Source organism: Scardinius erythrophthalmus (assembly GCF_964197995.2).
Source record: "Scardinius erythrophthalmus genome assembly, chromosome: 4".
In the NCBI taxonomy this organism is placed as follows: Eukaryota; Metazoa; Chordata; class Actinopteri; order Cypriniformes; family Leuciscidae; genus Scardinius; species Scardinius erythrophthalmus.
The window spans coordinates 49,308,419-49,333,077 of NC_138224.1; the positions used below are offsets into that span (position 1 = coordinate 49,308,419).

Genomic DNA, 24,659 nt, shown 5'->3' on the forward strand with positions numbered 1-24,659 from the left:
CTAATAGGCTTGAGACGTGTCTGCTCAACAGTCCGCGTTGTAACTATGAGGTTTGAGCAGTAGTGCTTCTCAGTGAGGAAAAGTAGAAAATGTTAGTTCTAAGTAAGTTTAAAGAGTAAAATCAAGAATTATAAATCAAATCGATGGAGCTCCAAAGACAACAACGCGTTCAGACGGGACGCATGCGCATTCGACAACGTGAAAAGAATATTTCAGTAATCACACTGGTAACTTCTAAAACAAAGTTAAATCTCACAAGTATTAACTCATGTAATATTTAGAAAGAAAACCTTAAATATAATCACTCATTACATATACATTGAAGCAGCAGTTTATTCCAAAATCCACACCCTTCACACCCAAAATAAACATCATGTTTGCTGTCATGCTCTCTGAGTACTTGTCAATAATCTGATGGATTCAGTACATCAATCAATGCACATGAATTGTGTTATTGTGACGTGAGAGTTTAATGTTAAATGAAGATGCTATACAACAGGAAAACATAAAAGATAGTTTAGCCATTCTTTTTATTCAACACCTGGAGAACACTGTTTCACTGTAAAGTCTTTATTACACTTAAAAACAGAAAAACAGAGGTGCATTAAACAGCAAGACATGGGCTATAGTATGTTCTGTAAGGTCCAGATAAGACGATACAACTTGCTTTGGAACAGTCGGCCCATGCTTGCAAAACCTATTGAAATAAATCATATGTCATTATTAAAACCAACACTTGATTTCAAATAAATTAATATAAACAGTTGTAAAATGAAGCGATTAACTATGTTCAGGAGATTACACATGATTTTGTACTTTCTACAGTCTGGATTGTTACCAAATTACAGTTCATGTACATGTTCATTCTTTCTTATTTCCTAAACACCTTTTTAAACACCATCATTATGATGCAGTTTTTATTGTTGCTAAAGGACATTCTATAGCATTAGAACACATAATGTTAGAGATATTTGCTGCTACATCTGTAGTTGGCTAAAATGTAGTTGTCTGTTTTATGTTGACCTACAAGGCGTTAAATGGACTTGCTCCGCAATATCTTTCTGATCTTTTAGTACCCTACATTCCGACACGTAATCTTCGCTCAGCCGATGCCGGTCTCTTAGTTGTTCCGGTAACGCGCCTAAAAACAATGGGTGATAGGGCGTTTTCTTCGGTTGCCCCAAAGGTATGGAATTCACTGCCCTCACAAATTAGAAGTGCTCCATCTTTGAAATTGTTTAAGTCATCCCTTAAAACGTATTATTTTAAAGAAGCATTTGGGTGAAACGTGATTGTTGTGGTTCTCCATGCGATATATTTTATGGTTTTGCTATAACCTATGTTTTGTTTATTGATTTTAAATTGTTTTTTAGATTTATAATATTGTTTGTATGCATGCTCTGTCATATTTTGTATTTCATGCTTATTTGATCTATTTTAATATTGTCAATGTAAAGCGCTCTGAGAATTGACTTTTAAAAGCGCTATACACATTAAAGTTATTATTATTATTATTATTATTATTATTATTATTATTGTTTGCACACAATGAAAAAAATTTTTTTAGACGGTCCCTATCTTGTTCACCACACTACATTGGACATTCAGTGGACATTCGCAAGTAAGTGTGCCATTAAAACAATACTTGCCCATTTTTATCGATTGTGGAAAATGTAGTAGTTGACGATCTTTGTTGTCAAGATCATGTAGCTGCTTAGAATTTGCAAAAAGTAGCTTTATTGCACATACTATTGAAAAAGTGTTTAAACGCGTCCGAATGTGCGAATATAAGACCAACTTTACCCAAGTAGAGTGTGTGTGTGTAATGGGGGAGTTACACTTGTCCTCCTCAGTAATTTCAGGAGCACAAGGATTCTCTGATGACAGGCGATTTATTGACTGGTTCACCATGAGGATAACCATCCAACTCAAGATGCCGTGAGAACTAAATATACAGAAATAAAGAATATAAAAAGACAAATAAATCAAATAAATAAATGTTGTCTTTGTAAACTTTCCGAACAGAGTTAAATTCACTTTAACAGCAAACTATAGTCTTTGTATAGATATCACTCTTTTCCACACAGCAACACAATCCACATTAATCACATACAATATAAATGACAAACTTACTTCATTGGCTGCTTATTACCAAAGGAGAACTTAATCTTGCATCTTGTGATATCTTCTGTAACTTCAGATGAGTAAATAAACTTAAATACTCATTAGAAATGTGGAATACAGCTTCAACTTGCCATGCGGTGTAGACAACTTTCTTCCTGAGTCACTTTGTGCTTTTCATAATAAAAGTCTCCACTCAAACAACTCTTTACAAAGCAGTTTCAAATTAAAAGTCTTTAACAAAATAATTAAACATGAAATATTAACTGACTTCTCTGAAAGTTACAACAAGTGTGTGTGTAAGAGGAGGACGAGGAGGAAGAGTGTGTGTGTAAGAGGAGGATGAGGAGGAAGAGTGTGTGTGTAAGAGGAAAAGGAGGAAGAGTTTATGTGTAAGAGGAAGGAGGAAAAGTGTGTGTGTAATTGGGTGAGGAGGAAGAGTGTGTTTGTGTGAGAGGGAGAGGAGGAAGAGTGTGTGTAAGACAGTGGTTCTCAACTCCAGTCCTCGGGACCCGCTGCTCTGCACATTTTGTTTGTCTCCCTTATTTAACGCACCTGAACCAGATCATCAGCTCATTAGGAGAGACTCCTAAGAGGTGGTGAACAAGGAGAAAGAGGATGAGGACAAGGAATATCAGGTGTGTTAGAGGAGGAAGAGGAGGATGAGGAGTGTGTAAGAGGAGGAGGAGGAGGAGGAGCAGGTGTGTAAGAGGAGGATGATGATGAGGAAGAGCAGGTGTGTAAGAGGAGGATGAGGAAGATCAGGTGTGTATAGTGTGGTCAAGGCTGGATCTGCTTCAGGGTTTTTCCCTTCTCTTGCAGAGATGACAGTGTCTGTGATGTAAATAAAGTCCTCAGTCTGAACCCAACATGAAGACATGATGCTGAAGCAGAATCACTCTCTCTCTCACTGAGCGTGATTCTACAGTTGCACAACTCTTCTGAGTGACTGGAACATGCTTTTCATCTACAGTTTTTTACTCTGACCTCTTTGGCTTTTGCCGTTGGGTCACTGTATGTTCACAGTACACAAGTGCTTACAGTTTTTCTCAGTTGCTAAAACACTAAAACCCATTGACTGAACAAAGTTCCCAGTTGCCTGAACTCATTTAGCTAATTGTGCAGTCTGTTGTCAATACCTTAAACCATTTTACATGGTAAAACACAATTTGCAGATCTCGCTTAGACTTTTCAGCAAAACTCTAAACACATTCTCCTTCTCAAAACACATTCTGCACCCTAATGCACATGTCATCCACACTGGTAAACACAAGTGGCAACAATTAAATATGTAACGGGTGTTTGAGACGGTTAACCGATATTAATATGTCTTAGGCTAGTAAAATAACAGAAGTCTAAATTCGTCTACAGGAGCTGGTGGTCAGTAACAACACAGAAACATAAGTTTAAATTTGGTGCAGGTACCATATATTGCAAAATAATTAAACAAAATATTTACAAATAGAAATAATGAAAGGAAAGAAAAAGAAAAGAATCCCAAAATATTTACAGACTGCAGTTGAACCGGTTTGTAGTTAAGTGCACTTGGTAGTTGTTGTTCAAGTATATACTAATATAAATTACAGCAAATACACACACACAAAAACCAAAAAGAAAAAGAACTGTCCCAGCAATAGATGGTATACAAGACCAGCGCGACAACCCACAAGGGTTTTATGGAAGTTTGTAGTGATAAGTCCGTAAGTTATTGTTCATCATGTGAAGGATGTGTATGTGGGGTTGAAGCACTAGTCTATGGAGAAGTGTGTGGGGGACAGGCTGTGGACAACCTTCCTACCAGACCAGTAGGATGGCTATTCAGTGGATGCTACACGGATGGTAGGCTCCCAGCAATAGAAATTCGGCTCGCCATCATTCGTCTCCAGACAGAGAGAAAAAACCTGGCCTGTAGTACAACAACAGGACCAGTAAATAACAGGGCTAAGTTGAAACTAAGCATCAGCTCATTCCACACTCAGATATCATTTTCATGTGCACACAATTCTAAATTATTACAAAATGAATCAATAAATGTACAAACTACAAATAATAAACATTAAGGGCATGACAACACAATAAACAATACAATGTTAAAGTTGTATTGGCTGCACAAAGTTCAAATAAATTCAACAGTACTATAGTCAGATTTCCTTACTACATATAAACACACTTACTGAAAACAAATATATTTGTAACCCACAAATGCAAATGTCACAAAAGCATAAAATTAATCAAAACCAGTTGGTGAATATTTGGCTAATATGTTAGCTTTCAGCATGTAGTTCATTCATTCAGAGTACTCACCAGTTCCTCTAAGTAAACATATGGCAATCTGGTGACGGTGACAATCCCCTGCAGCCACTAAGTTATTCTAAAAGTTACAATAATGTGTTTAACTTAAAAGAATAAATCAAGCAAAAGAGGGAATTGTTTGTTGAACACAAACCTGTCCACAGCTGCCGATCAGCTTCCCCACACCTCTGAATGAGGAAGAAGCTGCAGCCTAATTAAACTTGTGCTCTAATGCGCGATTGGCCAAGCACAGTCACATGACTGGGGTGGCATGAGATCACTTCTTAAAGGGGCAGCAGAACTACTAATATATGACCAGATTTCAACCTGGGTTACAAATACATATAGAGAACACATGTCATTGACTGAACACAACCACTAAAAATTTATTTAACTTGTTTCAAATGATGCCCAAAGACAAGAAGCAGCACACTGATCACGTTTACTCCTTTGATTTTAGTATTGTATACTGTAGTACAGTGCATTGTAGGCTTTATACTGTACAATGAACAAATTGTATGGCCCTGAACATTGTGCTTTCCATTTGTTAACAGTACGGACTGCTCAATAGATTTTGACTGGTTGCAGGTTCATATCAACAAAGAACAAACATTACAGTATCACAGAGACAAAGGACAAGTTTGTGAGATGCAGGGTACAGTACTGTAAAAATAGGGGTACAAGGAGGAGGAGGAACACATAAAATATTGCAAAGAGCAAAGCAAAGTAGTAATTTCTGATACATTTTGAGCTACTATGATAGAACATGTTTTCGTTCATCAAAAGAATATGACGGAAAAATATGAAATTTGTTTTGAGATTAAAAATGTACTTCTCCCTGAGAACTATTTTTTTTTTTTTTTACTTTTCTTTTTATTTACTTTTATCAAGTGCAATCATACAGTATGTAACAAATTAACTTTTTGATGGTACAGTAAGGTGTCACGAGTAAGTCTAAACAGAATAGCAGTCCATATATATCTTTCAAGAACGTCCTGGTTGCGTATGCAACCCACCGTTCCCTGAAGCGGGTATAAATACGGAAATGGATGCACGCTCTAGGTTGCTTAACGCTGATGAGCCATGAAAAGTACACATATGGGATCGCCGTAGTGATCGCAACATATGTACCCAGCCTAACACAAGTTCCACAAGTGTATACGAGTGATAGGCCTGGCTTCGGATGCTCCGCCACGTCCGATGCCGCAGGGTTTGGAGGAACTCAACAGGGTTTAGTTAGGTGAACTCTACTGGAGCAAAATTGCACAAATATCCAGTCCATAGGAGGGGAATGGCGCAGCAAGCCGACACTTCGAACTGTGCTTACGGTGAAGCTGGCTTCATGTGAAGGGAGCCCACGGGAAGCAGCAGTTCTAAACACAGGATGTGTATAGATGTCGCCCAGCCCCCAACTCTATTTAATATCTGTCAGCATGGCACTATATGCCAACACCTAAGAGGAAGCACTACTCTCACTTAGGAGGAGCTCACCGCCCTGGTGGCACGTGCATCTCGGGATTTCTCACCAAGACGAAGGCAACCACCAGTGGGCCAACCTCAGCTTAGAAACAGCCTTCCCTTCTGCTAATTTACATAACAGATAGAGCTGGTCTAAGGTCTAGGCTTTGCATTCTGATTACGTACAACCGCACTAAGGCGGACGGACAGAGAAAAGCCAGGCTGGGTCTGCCTCCTCCGGGGCAGCGCTTGCAGGCTCACCACCTGGTCCCGTGGGAGAGGTAGGAACCTTGGGCACACATTCAGACCGGGGTCTCGACCTGTGAGAGTTAGCCGGCCGAATTCCAGGCACGATTCGTTGACTGAAGCTAGCAAGTCCCTACCCTCTAGCGGAGACGATGCAAGCAGGAGAACTCTTTCTTACAGTTTTTTTCAATTGCTTACACACAAAATTAAAAATTTGGCTCATTGTGTCAAAACTCAACACACAAGATTTCTTGACACAGCACTTGGAGATCAACATCTAACTGCCAATGCAAAATAACATTCTGCAATCAAAACGTAACACTCTAACTTGAAAAGTCCCTCTTCGGAACGATAGGAAACACACATGCACATGCAATATAAACAGTCAAAGCAAACACAACACACAGGTCAACTGTACTCAAGACACTGCCTACATTTGTAGTCTGTAAACCGTGTTTATTTCCACAACCAAAACTCAGTGTACAGGTGCAGAACTACTATAAGTATTGAACATCTGGTGTAGGTGTTTCTATTGCAGGTCCATGTCAGGGATCTCGTCGTCGATTGGGGTCGGGCCACAGCACCTCGTCCACATCACAGGCAATGTCTTCCCTTGCCAGGCAACGGGGAAAATATCTCTGTGTGTGGCGTATCCACCCATGGATCGACCCCACCTCGATGTCCCCACATGCCTCCTCCATCGCTCGCAGGAGCGGCACGAGTACATGTGGTAGGCGGTCATAGACCTTCCACCGCCATGCCGAAAAGAATTCCTCGATCGGATTTAGGAACGGGGAATAAGGGGGCAGGTGCAACACTATGAAATGGTCGTGGTTGGCAAACCAGTCCCGGACCAGAGCAGCCCGGTGGAAACTGACATTATCCCAGATGACAACAAACATGGGCTGCCCTGGTCTGTCCTGTGTGACCACAGCATGTAGTGCATTGAGAAATGCCAGTAGGTGTGCAGTGTTGTAGGGTCCTAGGGTGGCATGGTGATGGAGGACCCCTTGACCACTAATGGCAGCACACATGTTGATGTTGCCCCCGCGCTGCCCGGGGATGTTCACGATGGCCCTTTGGCCGATGATGTTCCGGCCCCGACGTCTGGTTTTTGCCAGATTGAACCCAGCTTCATCTATGTAGATGTACTCATGTTGCTGCGCTGCCGCATCGAAGGCCAGGACAGTCTGTAACAGATCATGCATATACCAAAATGTCACTATTGTGTTCCTGAATACAGCGGTACTGCCTCTACAATGTCGCACAATGACTGTGGATTGGGTTGGACACATTCGGATATCACCAAAATGTTGACAGTGTCCCTCCAACCAATGTAAGGGGGGTGACTGCAAGGTATATATCCATGTAAACACACAACTGCCATTGTAGTGGTACTGTGGCACTCACCTGCACATAGTCATAGCGAAGGATCTTGACTGAAACACTGTTCCTCTCAAATGGAACCTTGTAAAGTTGTTTCATGCTGACGTGGTGTTCCCGCAGGACCCGGGCGAGTGTCGTCGTACTGACACTGTGCACATTGTGGAAAATTGCCTGGTCTTCGAGGATGAGCTCACGCAATTGGCGCAGGGTGATGGTGTTGTTTGCCACCACAAGGTTGACAACGGCCAGTTCCTGGGCATGGGTGAACACTCGTTGCCTCCCTCCCACGGCAGGTCGCCTGGCAGTTCTGCAAACAATGCATGATTAGTGTCGATGGTTAGGTTCTGTTCCCCATCCCGTACTGTCATACTGTACGTGGTGAAATACTGTAATACTGAATGCTGGCTACCGTGAAGCGGCTGAGGTTGGGCCGGACCCTCTGCCCGGCCTCCCTCATAGTCAGGCCATGGTTGATGACATGGTCCACCACAGTGGCCCTGATGTCGTCAGTGATAGTTGTGCGTCTGCCTGGTTCCCGTTCAGGTTGGTGCCATTCTCCTCTCCCTCTTCCCACGTCTCTTCCTCGTTCTCCTCTCCCTCTTCCCCCATCTCGTTCTCCTCTCCCTCTTCCCCCATCTCGTTCTCCTCTCCCTCTTCCTCCATCTCTTCCTCGTTCTCCTCTCCCTCTTCCTCCATCTCTTCCTCGTTCTCCTCTGCCTCTTCCCCTGTCTCTTCCTCGTTCTCCTCTCCCTCTTCCTCCATCTCTTCCTCGTTTTCCTCTCCCTCTTCCTCCATCTCTTCCTCTCCCTCTTCCTCCATCTCTTCCTCGTTCTCCTCTCCCTCTTCCTCCATCTCTTCCTCGTTCTCCTCTCCCTCTTCCCCCGTCTCTTCCTCGTCTTCTCCTTCCCCTTGGTCCTTCGGCCTCCATATTCGCAATTGTATCACGACAGGTGCGCATACCTGAGTTCTATTTATAGTGCTACAGCTGTGACTGATTGGTGTTCAATTACCGGTTAAGTGTTTTACTGTGTGTGCGGGGGTGTTGCTATTGTCGCATGTGTTTTTATTATTGAATGGATGTGCTGTATGCAAAGTGTTTCCTCATTTTCCAACGTGTGTAACATACAACACTGTGTGTGTAGTGTTTTGCACCGTGTGTTGCACAATTGTTTGCAGTGCAATGCCTACAATGTGTTTATTCATTTGGTGCCTGTGTGTAAGACATGCATGCAAACGGTACGGTTTTGACGCTTTGATCTGGGCATTCACTTTTTGTGTTTTAGCAATTGGGAAAAAACTGTAAGAAACAGAATTTTTAACTCACTGTCTGCGATGGCTCAGGGGCGGTCTCTGCAGTGCAGTAGCACCAGAGAAAAAGGCCCAAGAGGGTAAGGAGGGGAGGCAAGGTGTTATATTTTAACTTTTAATTTCACCAGCTGCAGCGTGAGAGAGGCGGGAGGGATCCACAGGGCTTTGCTGGGTGGATTACCCCTCACTGTAATCCTCAGGTCACCCAAATCAGACGGCACTCGAGGATTCTTCTGGGAAGGTAACCCGGAAGCGACGCTAGAGCGGGGCCTGGGAGTGGGGAATGCATCTTCGCGAACGAAGGCAAGTCTCGACCTCAATGCAGAGATGGTCATATTCCCGCAATGGGAACCCTAACCCTAATCCACGAAAGCTGCCTCAGCGTGCTGAAGGCCCAGACACGTGATACAGCTTTCGTGACTGTCAGAAGGGGACAGAGCTTACCGCACCCAGAAACGCACGGATGGAATGGCATCTTGAAAAAGACTCACTCACACCCGTGTTGCTCTTTTAGAAATAGCTCCCATCACCAGTGCTGGAGCACACAGGAATGACCGCGGCAACACTGAACTCAGCAAACTGAGACAGTGAAGCACTCACTTTTTTGCTCCCAACCAACAACCGTCAACACACAAACAAACAATTACTTTGTTGCTGTTAACCCTCTGGAGTCTGAACTGTTTTCTAGGCCCTGGAGGTGTTCTGACATGCTCTGACATTTGTTCTTTTTTCAGTTGCTTATAAACATATTAATGGCAAAGGTGTAAATTCACTCTATTTAGCACAAACAGGGCTACCATAATATGTGAACAACTTGCATGTACATGATTGTATTTTTGATAGAATAATGTTTATGCATGTTTTTTTCAAAAACAAAAAACTAAAGTTTCTGAAATAAGGCCATAAAACACATTCTAAATATATGTAAATAAGACTTTTGACTAATGGATGACGTTCCCTAGTCTTGACAAAATAGTCTTGCTTTATCGTTCACATAAAACCATACATTGATTTAAATTGATGTAAAACAGGTTTTGCTTGGAAAGCCAATATGCGAGGGGGAGTGGTTTTCACCTTAGATTACATTGTCCCACCTACTCTGCATAATGACTCTGCATAATTAGCCATTCATTCAGGTGTGAAACTGACTGAGCCACAATGCAAGGACAAAAGATATATTTAGAAGAAGACTTATATTGACCATTTAAGATTTTGCTTACATCTATCTTGTAAATATGTTTTGTCTTTTTATTAAAAAGGTTACAATTACAACAATAATTACAATTTCAACAATATTTCAAGTGTACTCTTTCTTTGTAAAAAAAAAAAGATTATAGGCCTACATTTTATCCATGTATTCATATTTCAGTCGATTTTACTCATCTCAGTAGCAAAACAGTTTGCTAAAACATCATCATTCATTCACACACGTGATTTAAATTTAACTTCTGGCAAAGATGAAGTTGATGATAGGCTTTTGACTCGCGATCTTCGCAGTAGGCTAGTGAACGCACCGGAGAAATGCACATTTATTAGGCTACATAGTTTTTTTGTTTTGGATGGTTTTGTTTAGAACCAGCTTTCTGTAAATATATTTCAATTTTTTTTTAGACATGTGAGGCGAGTAGGCTACGAGTTCATGATGATCTCCAGTTCAGACCTTATGTTGTGATTGCTAGCATATATATATTTAAAATCCAGGAAATTTGTTAATGAAAAAATTATTAAAATTAAGATAAAATTGATACAAAACGAAATTCGTTTTAAAGAAAGGATTTGTACTTTCTGTTTTGAGGTCTCTGTGAATGTTTGAAAGTCTTTTAGTGCTTAGAGCGCTCGCGTCCATAATGGAGAACTGTCACGTAATATTGTTTTTTTCCTCATAAATGCGAACACGAAAAATAAAAGACAAAAGACTTTTAAGTAAAACTTACTCCAAAATTGTGTCCTCGGCGGAATTCGCTCTTCAAAATGCTGCCGTTCGCCGTCTGTTATAATCTTCCTCTGAGGAAACAACCCGGTATCGTGCATTCTTCCTCGCTGTCCAGAATCATCTGAAGGGCGCCTTTATTACCGGAGAAGCGTGCCATACTCAAAACGCGATGAACTATCAGTAAGTCTGATAGAAACTGTGTTTTTATGGCATTGATGGGGGGCGTATGCGATGATCACCTAAACTATTTACATGTGAATCGCGCCGGGGGCGGGGCGGACGCAGCTGATTATAAAGATAATGAGGCAGAAGGAAAAACGGTACCTCTCCTTGCTTTCAAACAGATTACATGAGTTTAAAACATTTGTTTTTTATATAAATTACTTCATTCAAAAGAAGAGATTTCAAGCTTCATAAAGACATATCTCACGTCAAGTCAAGTCAAGTCAACTTTATTTATATAGCGCTTTTCACAATACAGATTGTATCAAAGCAGCTTCACAGTATTAAATAAAATAGTACATCAGTGTATGTTTCTGGTGTAAAACATCCACGTTTGGTAATGCAGATCAATAGCACTGTTGAATCGATTAATCAAATTAAGTATCCCCAACTGAGCAAGCCAAAGGCAACAGTGGCAAGGAACCGAAAAACTCCATTAGGTGACCTAATGGAGAAAAAAAAACCTTGGGAGAACCCAGGCTCAGTCGGGGGCCAGTTCTCCTCTGGCGTTTATGAAGTAGAGACCGGATTTAACTGTAAGATTAAAATATTATATGAATGCCTGGCTGAAGAGATGCGTCTTTAATCTAGTTTTAAACTGGGAGAGCGAATCTGAGCAACGAACAGTATCAGGAAGGCTATTCCAGAGTTTTGGTGCTAAATGTGAAAATGCTCTCCCTCCTTTGGTGGATCTGGATATCCTAGGTATGACCAGAAGCCTCGAATTTAGTGATCTTAAAGAGCGCGATGGATTATAGGGCGATAGAAGATCCGTTAAATAAACTGGAGCTAAGCCGTTTAGGGCTTTATAAGTCAGTAGCAATACCTTGTAATTAATACGGAACTTTATAGGTAACCAATGTAGTGATGATAAAATTGGTGTTATATGGTCAAACTTTCTTGATCTAGTAAGAACTCTAGCGGCGGCATTTTGGACTAACTGTAGCTTGTTTATTGAGGATGCAGGACAACCAGCTAATAAAGCATTACAGTAATCTAGTCTCGAGGTCATGAATGCATGAACTAGCTTTTCTGCATCAGAAACAGATAGCATGTTACGTAATTTAGCAATATTTCTAAGGTGAAAAAAGGCTGTTTTTGTAACATATGAAATATGATTTTCAAAAGACAAGTTACAATCTAATATAACACCCAGGTCTTTTACTGTAGAGGATAAAGTAACAGGACACCCTACTATGTTAAAGTTGTATTGTGAGAGGTTTTGTGGGTGGTTTTTTGAACCGATAAGTAGTACCTCTGTCTTATCTGGATTTAATAAAAGAAAATTGTGCGTCATCCAATCTTTTATATCTTTAACACACTCTGTCAATTTGGATAATTTAGCGTTTTCATCCGGCCGTGATGAAATATATAGTTGAGTGTCATCAGCATAACAATGGAAACTAATTCCATGTTTCCTTATAATATTTCCAAGTGGCAGCATATATATTGAGAATAATAGAGGGCCTAACACAGATCCTTGCGGCACTCCATAGTTTACTGGAGTTATGATCGATTTTTCTCCGTTTAAATAGACAAAATGGTAGCGGTCAGATAGGTATGATCTGAACCAGCTTAATGCTTGTCCTTGAACACCGGAATAGTTTTGTAGCCGATCTAAGAGTATTGTGTGATCTATAGTATCGAACGCAGCACTAAGATCAAGTAAAACTAGTATTGAGATACAGCCTTGGTCAGAAGCTAAGAGTAAATCATTTGTGATTTTAACGAGCGCAGTTTCAGTGCTATGATGCGGCCTGAACCCAGACTGAAACTTTTCATAGGTGTCATTTTCTTGCAAGAAAGAGCCCAGTTGGGCAGACACAACTTTTTCTAATATTTTGGACATAAAAGGAAGATTTGAAATGGGTCTATAATTTGCTAGGTTATTTGGGTCTAATTGTGGTTTCTTAATTAGTGGTTTTATAACTGCCAATTTAAATGTTCTTGGAACATGACCTAAAGTTAAAGACGAGTTAATAATATTGAGGAGAGGCTCTTCCACTATAGGTAACACTTCTTTCAATAGTTTAGTTGGTATGGGATCTAATAAACATGTTGTTGTTTTAGAGGAAATGATACATTTATTTAACTCTTTTTGTTCTATAGTTGTAAAGCACTGTAATTGTTCTTGCGGGGTGATAATCGAGGCTGAATTATAAGGCGCGATTGAAGATTGAACGTTTACAATTGTGGATCTGATGTTTTCTATTTTCTCAGTGAAAAAATTCATGAAATCATTACTACTAAACTGTAACGGAATATTTTGTTCAGGTGACGCTTGTTTATTTGTTAGTCTCGCCACGGTGTTAAATAAGAACCTAGGATTGTTTTGGTTATTTTCTATTAGTTTGCGGAGATGCTCAGCCCTGGCCGCTTTTAGGGCCTTTTTATAGCGTGACGTACTGTCTTTCCAAGCGATTCTAAAGACCTCTAAGTTAGTTTGTTTCCATTTACGCTCTAAATTACGGGTTTCTCTCTTTAGAACACGAGTAGTATTGTTGTACCATGGTGCTTTAATTTTCTCTCTGACCTTTTTTAGTCTCATAGGTGCAACAATATCCCATTTTCCAGAGAGAACGGTGCTCATAGTGCTGGTTAGTTCGTCTAGTTCATCTGTTTGTTTGGGTTCACTGAGCAGCTGAGACAGATCCGATAAGCAATTTGAAAAATTATCTATGGTGGATGGAAGGATTGTTCTGCCTAATCGATAACGCGGCGCAGCATGATATATTACCGGGGTACGTAATATGCAAGTTACCATGTAATGGTCAGTTACATCATCACTTTGCGGAATGATATCTATATCGGTTGGATCGGTTCCATGTGATATAATTAAATCGAGTGTATGATTAAAACGATGAGTCGGTCCGGTAACGTTTTGCTTAACCCCAAAGGAGTTTAATAAGTCTATAAACGCAGCCCCTAACGTATCATTTTGATTATCTACGTGTATGTTAAAATCTCCAACAATTAATATTTTATCGACATTGACCAATAGATCTGAGAGAAAATTTGCAAATTCTTTTAGGAAATCAGCGTAAGGCCCTGGTGGTCTGTATACGGTAGCCAAGGCTAAAGATAATAGGGATGTTTTTCTATCATCTAAGAGCGTAACATTTAGTACAAGTACTTCAAATGAAATAAACTTATAACCCGTTTTCTGAGTAACATTGAGAATATCTCTATAGATAGTTGCAATACCGCCGCCACGACCAATCAGACGGGGCTCGTGCTTATAGGAGTATCCTGATGGAGTAGACTCATTTAGACCGAAATAATCATTTGGTTTAAGCCAGGTTTCAGTAAGGCAAAGTACATCTATGCTATTATCTGTGACTATTTCATTTACAATAACTGCCTTAGGTGTGAGTGATCTAATGTTTAAAAGACCTAGCTTTAGAAATTGTTTTTGTTTACTAATAGCAACATTTTCTGTTTTAATAACAATTAGATTTTTCCTAGATCCTGCAGTAGATGTATTATTTGATCGCACTAAACGAGGAATAGACACAGTTTCTATGCAATGTTCTACACTAGTATTTATATCAGTTAATTTGGTGCAGCAGAGACTATGATTTGGACTTTTGGTTACTAGTCAAAAGGTATTTAACGTTTTGGAGATGTTATCTGACAGAAGATCCGATCCGAATCTGTTTGGGTGTAAGCCATCAGCACGGTATAGCCTAGGACGCTCCCAAAACAGATTCCAATTATTTACAAAGAGCAGTTTCTGCTCATTGCACCATGACGTTAACCATTCATTTAGCGTGAATAATCTACTAAACTTGTCATGTCCTAGACGGTACGTGGGAAGCGGTCCTGACACAATGATCGTTATATCAGGCGATGTGCTGCGTACCGTATCGATCAGATTCCTGAAGTCTTTCTTCAGAACTTCCGTCTGGCGCAGCCTGATGTCGTTCACTCCCACGTGCAATACCAAAGTTCCGACGCGCTCGTTATCGTTCAGAATCTCGGGAACGCGAGCAGCGATTTCAGAAACACGAGCACCAGGAAAGCAGTGACTGTGCACCTTATTTTTACCTGATGTAGCATGGACGTGCCGAACAATGGAATCACCGATGATCACAGCATCGCGTTCTGTTTCGCGAAGAGGGGAGAAGCGGTTTTGTGTGGATAACTCGAAAACCGGGAGGGTCGGAGAGGGTCTTGGTCTAGACCTGACTCGCGTCTTCCGCTGCGGAAATATCCAGGCTTCGTGGTGGCGTGTTGGAGCCGGAGTGAACGAGACCATGGCTGATCGCGACCTTGGCGCTCGGGACCGATGCCGAGTAACGCACGGAGTAGACGAGGTCGGAGTCAGCGGGTTAGTAACATTAATCTCTGATTTGTGAGCATCAGCGCGTGATGTTTCAAGAGCTAAACGCCGGTCTCTCAGCTCGGCCTGTCTCACTAAAAGGTCGTGGATCTGTTTCTCAACAGCTTCCAGCTCAGACTGTACCGCGTGCAGCTCAAATGTGTCCTCACCTGCACCAAAAGGTAGACTACTTGCATCTGATATATTCGCCATTTTAACAGATGGACAGTAAGTTAGCAACGACACTACCAGTGATGCTATCAATTAATACTAATTTCTGACAAGCGTCTTAGATATAATCCGTCTTTTAAGTGGTACGGGTGTAGAGTAGACGCACGATAGGTGAAAAATGTTTGTAAGTGAGTGTTGAGAAGACGCGTTCAGCCGTGATCCCCGGGAGTAACCTATAAGAGTATCCAGCGTTGAATCACTAACAGGCTTGAGACACGTCTGCTCAACAGTCCGCGTTGTAACTATGAGGTTTGAGCAGTAGTGCTTCTCAGTGAGGAAAAGTAGAAAATGTTTGTTGTAAGTAAGTTTAAAGAGTAAAATCAAGAATTATAAATCAAATCGATAGAGCTCCAAAGACAACAACGCGTTCAGACGCGACGCATGCGCATTCGACAACCACACGTGCCTGTGTGAGAAGTATTCGCTGAGTTATGATTCATTTTCGGACGTGTTTCAGAATGGACTACACGGAGAGAGAGAAGGCAGAACTCGCTTCGTGTTTATTTTTCTTTATTTGGTGAAAAGCACAACACTTTGTTTTTATTGTGAGTATACACAAAAATAATACACATTTAACAGAATCGATTGATGTATTAAACTCCTATGGAAAATCAAAGTCAACAGAGTATTCATGAGTTTCTTTTACACTGATAAAAAAAAAGCGAGCTGGTATCGCCGGCGATACCGCCGACCTCAGGGGGTTAAAACAGCAGTTGAGACCTCAAAGGCTTGCGACCACTGCTGCACTGCACTGTAGAAACCACCAGAACTGGGAGGGTCTTCCAGAAGAACACCGACACACTCGCTCGTAGAGAAATCTCTCAGAACACTCTTTAGACATTATCGAACGGCTCCGAAGCAAAAGGCAACTAGTGCGTGCATCCACTTCCATATTTATACCCACTCCGCGGGGCGGAGAGTGTGATTCAAGTCACGCATGCAAAGTTTTCATTTGCTCATGCTCGCACACTCGAAGACAATTGGCTCCCTGGTGTGATCCCATTCAGTCGACGTCGACTACGAACTATATGTTTTGAACAGTGTGTTTTCTATTATTTGTTGTATTGTTTATTGACTGCTTGATAGTGTATATCATTTTGATCACTTTGTTTAGGATTTGAGAGCAGTGTTTGATTTTGAACACAGGTAAAACTGTTTTAAATGATTTTACAATTCTTTCTGGTCTATTGGTAAATATGAGATTGATTTGTGTCTTGGTAGAGTTTGTTATTCTTGTTGGCCCACGGACAACTTGTTTTACCTGTCTGTGATTTGTTTGAGCTTTTTTCTAGAGGGTTTGTCCTCCCAGTTGATGTTAAAATCCCCCATTATGACAATTTCTTTATAAAGATTGTTTTCTTTTATCAGCTTCTCAAAGTTTTCATAAAAGCTGTTATCTGCAGAGGGAGGCCTATACATTACAACAAGGACAGAGGACATTTGTGGTGAGAGCCTGACATTGAGACCTAAACATTCTAATAGATTACAATTTGACCACTGGATTTTGTGACACTGTAATGTGCTTTTTATATAAACCATCACTCCTCCCCCTTTTTAGATCCCTCCCCGTCTTTCCTGTAGATGTTATAACCAGGAATATTCAGAGCTGCTAATGGAGCATTTTGATTAAGCCAGGTTTCAGATAAGCATAAAAGTCCAGGTTTGAACCCAGTAACAGATGCTGTATTTGCTCACTTTTAGACAGTATACTTCTAATGTTTAGATGGCAACCGAGAAGGCCCTTTGGTTTAGGGCCCTAGGGTCCAACACCGTTCGCGAATGAATGACAGTCTGAAACACCTCCTACTTACTGTACTTTGCAATCCCTGGATTTAGCCTTTATCTGTTTACATTCTGCGTTACTATGGAGATGTGTGAAGCGCACGTTTTTGAAGTAGTCACAGAGCTCCGGGGTCCAGCCAGCCCAGCACGCACCTCAAAACACAGGATCCACCCAACGTCCCCGCGAAGTCATCGCTCTGCAGGCTCGCCACCCGTGATCCCCCGAGGACACGCCGCACTCCACCCACGCCGACAACGGGAACACCAGACACTCCACCGACACCAACACCGGCATGAGAAACCCACATACACCGATCCACCACCTTCGCCCCAGCTCCAGTGTAGCGGTTGTTCCTCTGCGTTGTGTTATTTTGGATGTTTTTAACCCCCTGAGGTCGACGGTATCGCCGGCGATACCAGCTCGCTTTTTTTCAGTTCAGTTCAAAAGAAATTAATTTTGCTCTGTGGACTTTGATATTACAAGCAAGTTTCATACATCAATCGATTCTGTTAAATGTGTATTATTTTTGTGTATACTCACAATAAAAACAAAGTGTTGTGCTTTTTGCCAAATAAAGAAAAATAAACGTGATGCGAGTTCTGCCTTCTACCTGTCAGTGTAGTCCATTCTGAAACGCGTCCGAAAATGAACAATAACTCAGCGAATACTCAGTCAAACAGACATACAGGCATGAAGCTTGAATTCTCTTCTCTTAAATGAAGTAATTTATATAAAAAACAAATATTCTCATCTTGTGAAATCTGTATTAAAAGAGAGCGATTCCAGTCGACCTCATTACAACTAATTCAAATGTAATGTGACTCCGCCTACGGAGAGCGCACGCTATTCAAAAGCAAATTAATGAGGCAATCCGCGCAATCCTGTGAACGCCCCCATATCAGCTCGAGAAACACAAGTTTATTCAGATCATTACTTTAACACCGTCTCGTAGCGCTGTGAGGAATAACAATAATGAAAAAAGTACCTCAGAAGCGCGGGTATGTCGAGGAGCGAGCTGAGGAATACTGTAAGTTTTTTTTTCTTCTCACATGAATCGGGTTTCTGTTTATGAATGAATGAACGGCAGAGATGCGCGCTGTTTACCACAGCTCGCAAAAAGACAGTTTAAATTTAAATTGCGTCTCTGTGTGAATGAATGATGATGTTTTAGCAAACTGTATTAATAATAAATAATAATTCATTACATTTATATAGCGCTTTTCTCGACACTCAAAGCGTATTGCCGTACTGAGTTGAGTAAAAATCGACAGAAATATGTTGAAATAAAATGTAGGCTATTTGTATAAGCAACGTTTTAAACTGAAAATTAACATTTATATGCCCTAATATTTCATAAAAACAACGTTACAGTCAGGCGTTTCTGTTTGTGTATGAATGTTTCGGTTTTAGCAAACTGTATTGCTACACTCAGTAAATATCGACTAAAATATGTTGAAATAAAATGTATTTGTATAAGCAACGTATTAAACTGCAAATTAACATTTATATTTCTTATAATAAAAATGAAAGACCTATGTTACAGACATATGAAAGACAACATTTCGTTGATTAGTTTTGGATAGATTATACATTTTTAATGTAAAATATCTGCCACCTCAAATAAGCTTTCAAATAAGTTTGCCAATATTTGCTTATGTTAAATATATGTTTTGTCAAAAATAAAGCTATCAAATAATCAATCAAATCCTTAACTTTGAAATATGTATGATAAAATGTATACTTTAGATTTTACAAAGAAAGATTACACTTTCTTTGTAATTGTAACCTTTTTAATAAAAAAATATATTTACAAGGTAGGTGTAAACAAACTATTAAAAGGTAAATATAAGCCTTTTCTTTAAATAACTTTTATTGTGTTTTATTATTGACAAATTTGGGGAGAGGATAAATATTCCAAAACTGAAAATACAGATGAGAATGAGAATTAACTGCACAAATTTGGGGAGAGGATAAATATTCCAAAACTGAAAATACAGATGAGAATGAGAATTAACTGCACAATTACTAGACATGTTTTCCTTGGATATTATAGGCCAAATTGCAAGCACAATATGTGGAAAAATAAAAAAGAATTGAAATGCTTCCAACTGTTGCTCTTGCATTCTTGTGGCTCAGTGACTCACATGAATGAATGACTAATTAAGTATGCAGGCCCCATTGTCTCCTCAGGTGTGAACCACTACATATGCATGACCGTTGACGCCCACCCCGCATATGGCCTTTCCAAACAGAAAGTGCTTTGCAAAATTCAAATCAATGTATTGTGTTATGTGAATGATAAGGCAGGGTGATTTTCACTTCATTTTGAAGAAAAAACACTAGGCAATGACATATTTTAGACAAAAGTCTTATTGGCACATATTTAGAATGTGTTTTATGGCCTTATTTCAGAAACTTTTGTTTTTAGTTTTTTCAATAACCATGCATAAACATTATTCTCTCAAAAATGCAGACATGTACATTCTTGTTGCTCACATTTCATGGTAGCCCTGTTTGTGCTAAATAGTGTGTATTTTTTTATTATAAGCAACTGAAAAAAGCAAAAATGTCAGGGCATGTCAGAACATCTCAAGGACCCCAAAAACACCTTAGACCCCAGAGGGTTAATAAAAGGATTTTCCACACAAAGCTGGTCATGCAAAATATTTAATCACAATGCCTGTGTGATAAAACATGTAAACAGACAGGCACTGTTAAACCGCAGCTCTTTCACCTCTCCTCAAGTGACATTGCAGGAAAGAGCGACACACTTCGCCACACACACAATATATGTAATAATAGCAATAGTATAGAAAAAAAGACAGGCACTGTTAAACCACAGCTCTTTCACCTGTTAACCACAAAATACATGTTTAAATACACCAGTAAGTTAACTAAAGAAACCAGTAAATGCAATGTACATTGTACAATATATATTTTAGTAAACTGTAATATACATTTAGTATGTGTACCAAATATACACATCTATATATATCTATATAAAATTTCATCGAGATTCTAGCCGCTTTAGCCACTAACACATCTCTCACTTGTGACGCACACACCGAGCCGCCATTTCACGCAATGCACTATACACTCATTAACAGCACACAAATAAACTTAATTTAACAAGTTAATGACTCGAACTAATAGTCAAATATAACATCTATATTATGAATACTCTTTCACAATTGATTATTTAAACCTGACATGAACACTTATAACTCAATTTAACATCAAGTGCACAGGGCTCATGAAATCGTACCTCTCCTCAAGTGACATTGCAGGAAAGAGGACGAACCTCCGATTGCACTGCTGTTTGAACCTCACTCCTACGTATGACGTCCGCCGACGTGCATACTGTGATGCTTACGTTTAGTAAGAGCATACAAACTTCTTTGTAAAATAAAATACCCCAAAACAAATAATAAAAATAAATAAAAAAACAAATAAATTGGTTTATAATCTGGTGTAACAACATATCCCTACTTCACCAGCATGTCTCTCCAGCGCCCCATCAGCGGCGGCACCAAACGACGATGACGGACAGGGAAGGTTAGAATGTACAGGTTTACACTGTAGCACATCATACGAAGGGCATACCTGTAGGACTGTAGTAGTGTGCTCCTCCACAGGCCTCTCCTCCAGTGTAACGCAGTGCGGTCCTGGGCATGGATATATGTCTCCAGATAATATCAAACAGATTGTGATGATCAGTGCAATGGTCCATTGTAGGCGTGAAGTTATCTTAATTTTTTTCCGTTTTTGTTTGTAAAGAGGGAGTTGAACTGATTATGATCTGTTTGAAGCTCACAACAGAGTTTTGAGGTGTTCCTGTTAAATTTCCACCAGGCCACAAACATGTCAGAAGGAGCAGTTTGATTCAGACTCATTGGCACTAAGCTGTGATTTACATGATATGAGTCAATGGGTTAAAAGCTTTCTGAATTTTAGAATGAGTAAGTCATCGTGATTTTGTCCATATGCTACACAAGCGACTGAGAGCTGAGAATTTGGTTCATATCAAAAGTAACTGTCATCATCAGTGTCCCCTTTGCTTCACGAGAGTGTGTGTGAGTGTGTGTGAGAGAGATGAGGCTGCTGCTAGTGATCAAAAACACCAGAAAAACACTGTCTTATTTACATTCATTTATGAACACTGTTAGTCTTTTGTAATTGCCTTCATTTTAAATGTGTGACTTGCTGGCCTAAACAGTTCAGAAAAATAATAAGTAATGTGTGTGAAAATAAATGCTGGTTTGATGTTTTATGAAGAGATAATTGTTTTAGCTGTGCTTAATTCACTACAGTTAAAGGTTTTTTCAAGCTCCAAAATTATAAACGCTAATAAACATTACTACTGCTCTTTGTTTTGTTCTCTACACAGGCTACATAGCTGTAATCTCACAGCTCAGTCCTGTGAGAGTTTATCATCAGCTCTACAATCCTCAAACTCCTTTCTGAGAGAGCTGGACCTGAGTAACAATGACCTGCAGGATTCTGGAGTGAAGCTTCTTTCTGATGGACTGAAGAGTCCAAACTGTCAGCTGGAGATACTGAGGTGAATGGTTTTAAAATAATTAACTATGCTATAATCAGACGCTGACTTAACCAATAAGCAAGGCAAGCGGCCCCCAAGAGACAAAACATTTGCAGAAATATTTATACAGATGTATGACCCACATGTCTAAGATAAATATTGTTTGGGGTGAGGGGAAGGGAATGGACTGTATGAAGATTGAATTTGCAACAGTTTCTAAAACTGTAAAATGCTTCTATTTCATGCATGATTTGCTTCTGACAGCACTGAACAAGCTAGCAGTGCCATCTAGTGGCTTTGCACCGTTAGCATCTCATGCTGGGTACACACCAAAATATTTTTTACAACTTATACAATTTTCAAAATGTGATAGACCACAAACATGAGGACAAAAAATCCTAGATTTAACCGTTTTGCTCCTATAGCGTGTGGTGTGCCATGATGTGACAAAGACAGCACACCACACACAGATTCTCAACCAGAGTCTTGACAAGACTTCAAAATAAGCATGGTGGACGATGTGCAGGAAGAAATTGCGATGATAGTGTTTGGAATGATTTTCACAGAAAATTCACGGGGGAAAAAAAGTTTTTTTTTTCATCCCTCCATCTCTGCTTCCACATCAATTTCACTTTGTGCTGCGCCATAACTGCGTTTGTTATGCTTCTGTCTTCTATCATCTCGCTTTCTGATTGGATATTGTTTCGTTTCACGTGATAATCTCCAGAGCGTGCGTGCATTTGTCCTCTGGGTTCAAAATTATCTGTAGAACCATCAAGATAATCAGGACATAGCTAGGATTGTCGGAAAGGGGGGAAATCGGCCCAAAATCAGCCCAATTATCTTTTGGTGTGTCCCCAGCATCAGCCAGGGTTCAAAATTAACACCACACACCAAATAGCGATTAACTTATCAGTTGGCTGGGATATTTTTTTCATTAATACTAACAATACATTGTTGAGTAGGGATGGGTACCGAAAAACCCAGGTATTAAACAGGCCCTGGTGCTGAATTATGCAAGACCGCTGAATAAGCTGATAAGCTCGGACATTATCGGTTCTGCTGTCGGTACTGGAGAAATTAAGAAAGTACACGTGCTATTTATTATTGCTATTAAGAAATTATACCATACCATACCATCTTCTTCCGCTTATCCGGGGCCGGGTCGCGGGGGCAGCAGTCTAAGCAGAGATGCCCAGACTTCCCTCTCCCTAGACACTTCCTCTAGCTTTTCCGGGGGGACACCGAGGCGTTCCCAGGCCAGCCGGGAGACATAGTCCCTCCAGCGTGTCCTAGGTCTTCCCCAGGGTCTCCTCCCAGTGGGACGCGCCCGGAACACCTTCCCGGGAAAGCGTCCAGGAGGCATCCAGAATAGATGCCACCTCAGCTGACCCCTCTCGATGTGGAGGAGCAGCGGCTCTACTCTGAGCTCCTCCCGAGTGATCGAGCTTCTCACCCTATTTCTAAGGGATCGCCCAGCCACCCTGCGGAGAAAGCTCATTTCGGCCGCCTGTATCCGGGATCTTGTCCTTTCGGGAATGACCCAAAGCTCATGACCATAGGTGAGAGTAGGAACGTAGATTGACCGGTAAATCGAGAGCTTCGCCTTGCAGCTCAGCTCTTTCTTAACCACGACAGACCGGTACATCGACCGCATTACTGCAGAAGCTGCACCGATCCGTCTGTCAATCTCCCGTTCCATCCTTCCCTCACTCGTGAACAAAACCCTAAGATACTTGAACTCCTCCACTTGAGGCAGGAACTCTCCACCAACCTGAAGTGGGCAAGCCACCCTTTTTCCGACTGAGGACCATGGCCTCGGATTTGGAGGTGCTGATTCTCATCCCAGCCACTTCACATTCGGCAGCAAACCGTCCCAGTGCATGCTGAAGGTCCTGGTGTTATGAGGCCAACATGACAACATCATCCGCAAAGAGCTTAAGAAATTATTATCTTGCAAATTTAATCTCGCCAGCCACTTCTATATATAGTATTGAACCATTTGTCTGTGATGCATTTTTGCTAAAGAGAGAGAGTGTGTGTGTGTGAGAGAGAGAGAGAGAGAGAGAGAGAGAGAGAGAGAGAGATCTTTCACGTGGAGCCACGGCGCGCACAACACAACAGCACTGCTTAATGAGTGACGATGAGGACAGAACTAAACATTCAAACAGTTACACTTTAGATCTTTCATATTAAACTAATTTTATTTTAGATTTAGATTTTGTCTTCCAATGATTATAAAAAAGAAGATATTTGAGGTATAACCATTAAAATCTAAAGCCGCATTCTGTCTAGCGCAACTTCCTTCCCTTCACACCGGTGCGCTGTCATTTCTCCCTAAAACCCAAACGTACCGTCAGAATCTGCATGATCGGTGATTGTTGTAAAATGTAGTCTATACTGTTGCTAAACTGCGGGACACGTTTTTATAATAAAAGGCTATTAAAAGTACCAAAACTGATGACAATAGATGCTGTTCCAAATGTGGCGCACGCTCCGAAACACACCGCAACGAGACAAGCAACGTATATCTTGGGCTTCGTGTGCGCATCTAAACGATCAAATATATACAAAAATGTCAAAATGGCCATCTTGGAGATTCACTTAAACAGTTTATTCACTTAAATACAGTTTGTCTTAACCCCCTAGGGTCGGCGGTATCGCCGGCGATACCAGCTAGCTTATTTTCTTATTAGTTCTAAAGAGATTTTTAATAATACTCTGTTGACTTTGATTTTACAAACAAATTTCACACATCAATCGATCCTGTTAAGTGGGTATTATTTTTGTGTATACTCACAATAAAAACAAAGTGTTG

At 40.5% G+C, this 24,659-nt stretch overlaps 1 protein-coding gene and 1 long non-coding RNA gene across 2 annotated transcripts in view; one reads left to right on the plus strand and one right to left on the minus strand.

The window, feature by feature from the left end:
• LOC308689337 (NACHT, LRR and PYD domains-containing protein 3-like) overlaps positions 1-24,659 on the plus strand; it is a gene marked incomplete at its 5' end in the record, with an annotated part of 111,844 nt that overhangs the window by 45,908 nt on the left and 41,277 nt on the right. The window contains one exon of the mRNA XM_081362988.1: positions 21,689-21,862. Within this exon, the coding sequence (XP_081219114.1) occupies positions 21,689-21,862 (174 nt within the window). The remainder of the gene's footprint in view (positions 1-21,688; positions 21,863-24,659) is intronic.
• On the minus strand, positions 530-2,265 carry LOC308690190. The gene is made up of 3 exons (XR_014030126.1): positions 2,134-2,265; positions 1,804-1,945; positions 530-697 (listed from the first exon to the last, which is right to left on the minus strand). It is a non-coding gene; the product is annotated as an uncharacterized lncRNA (long non-coding RNA).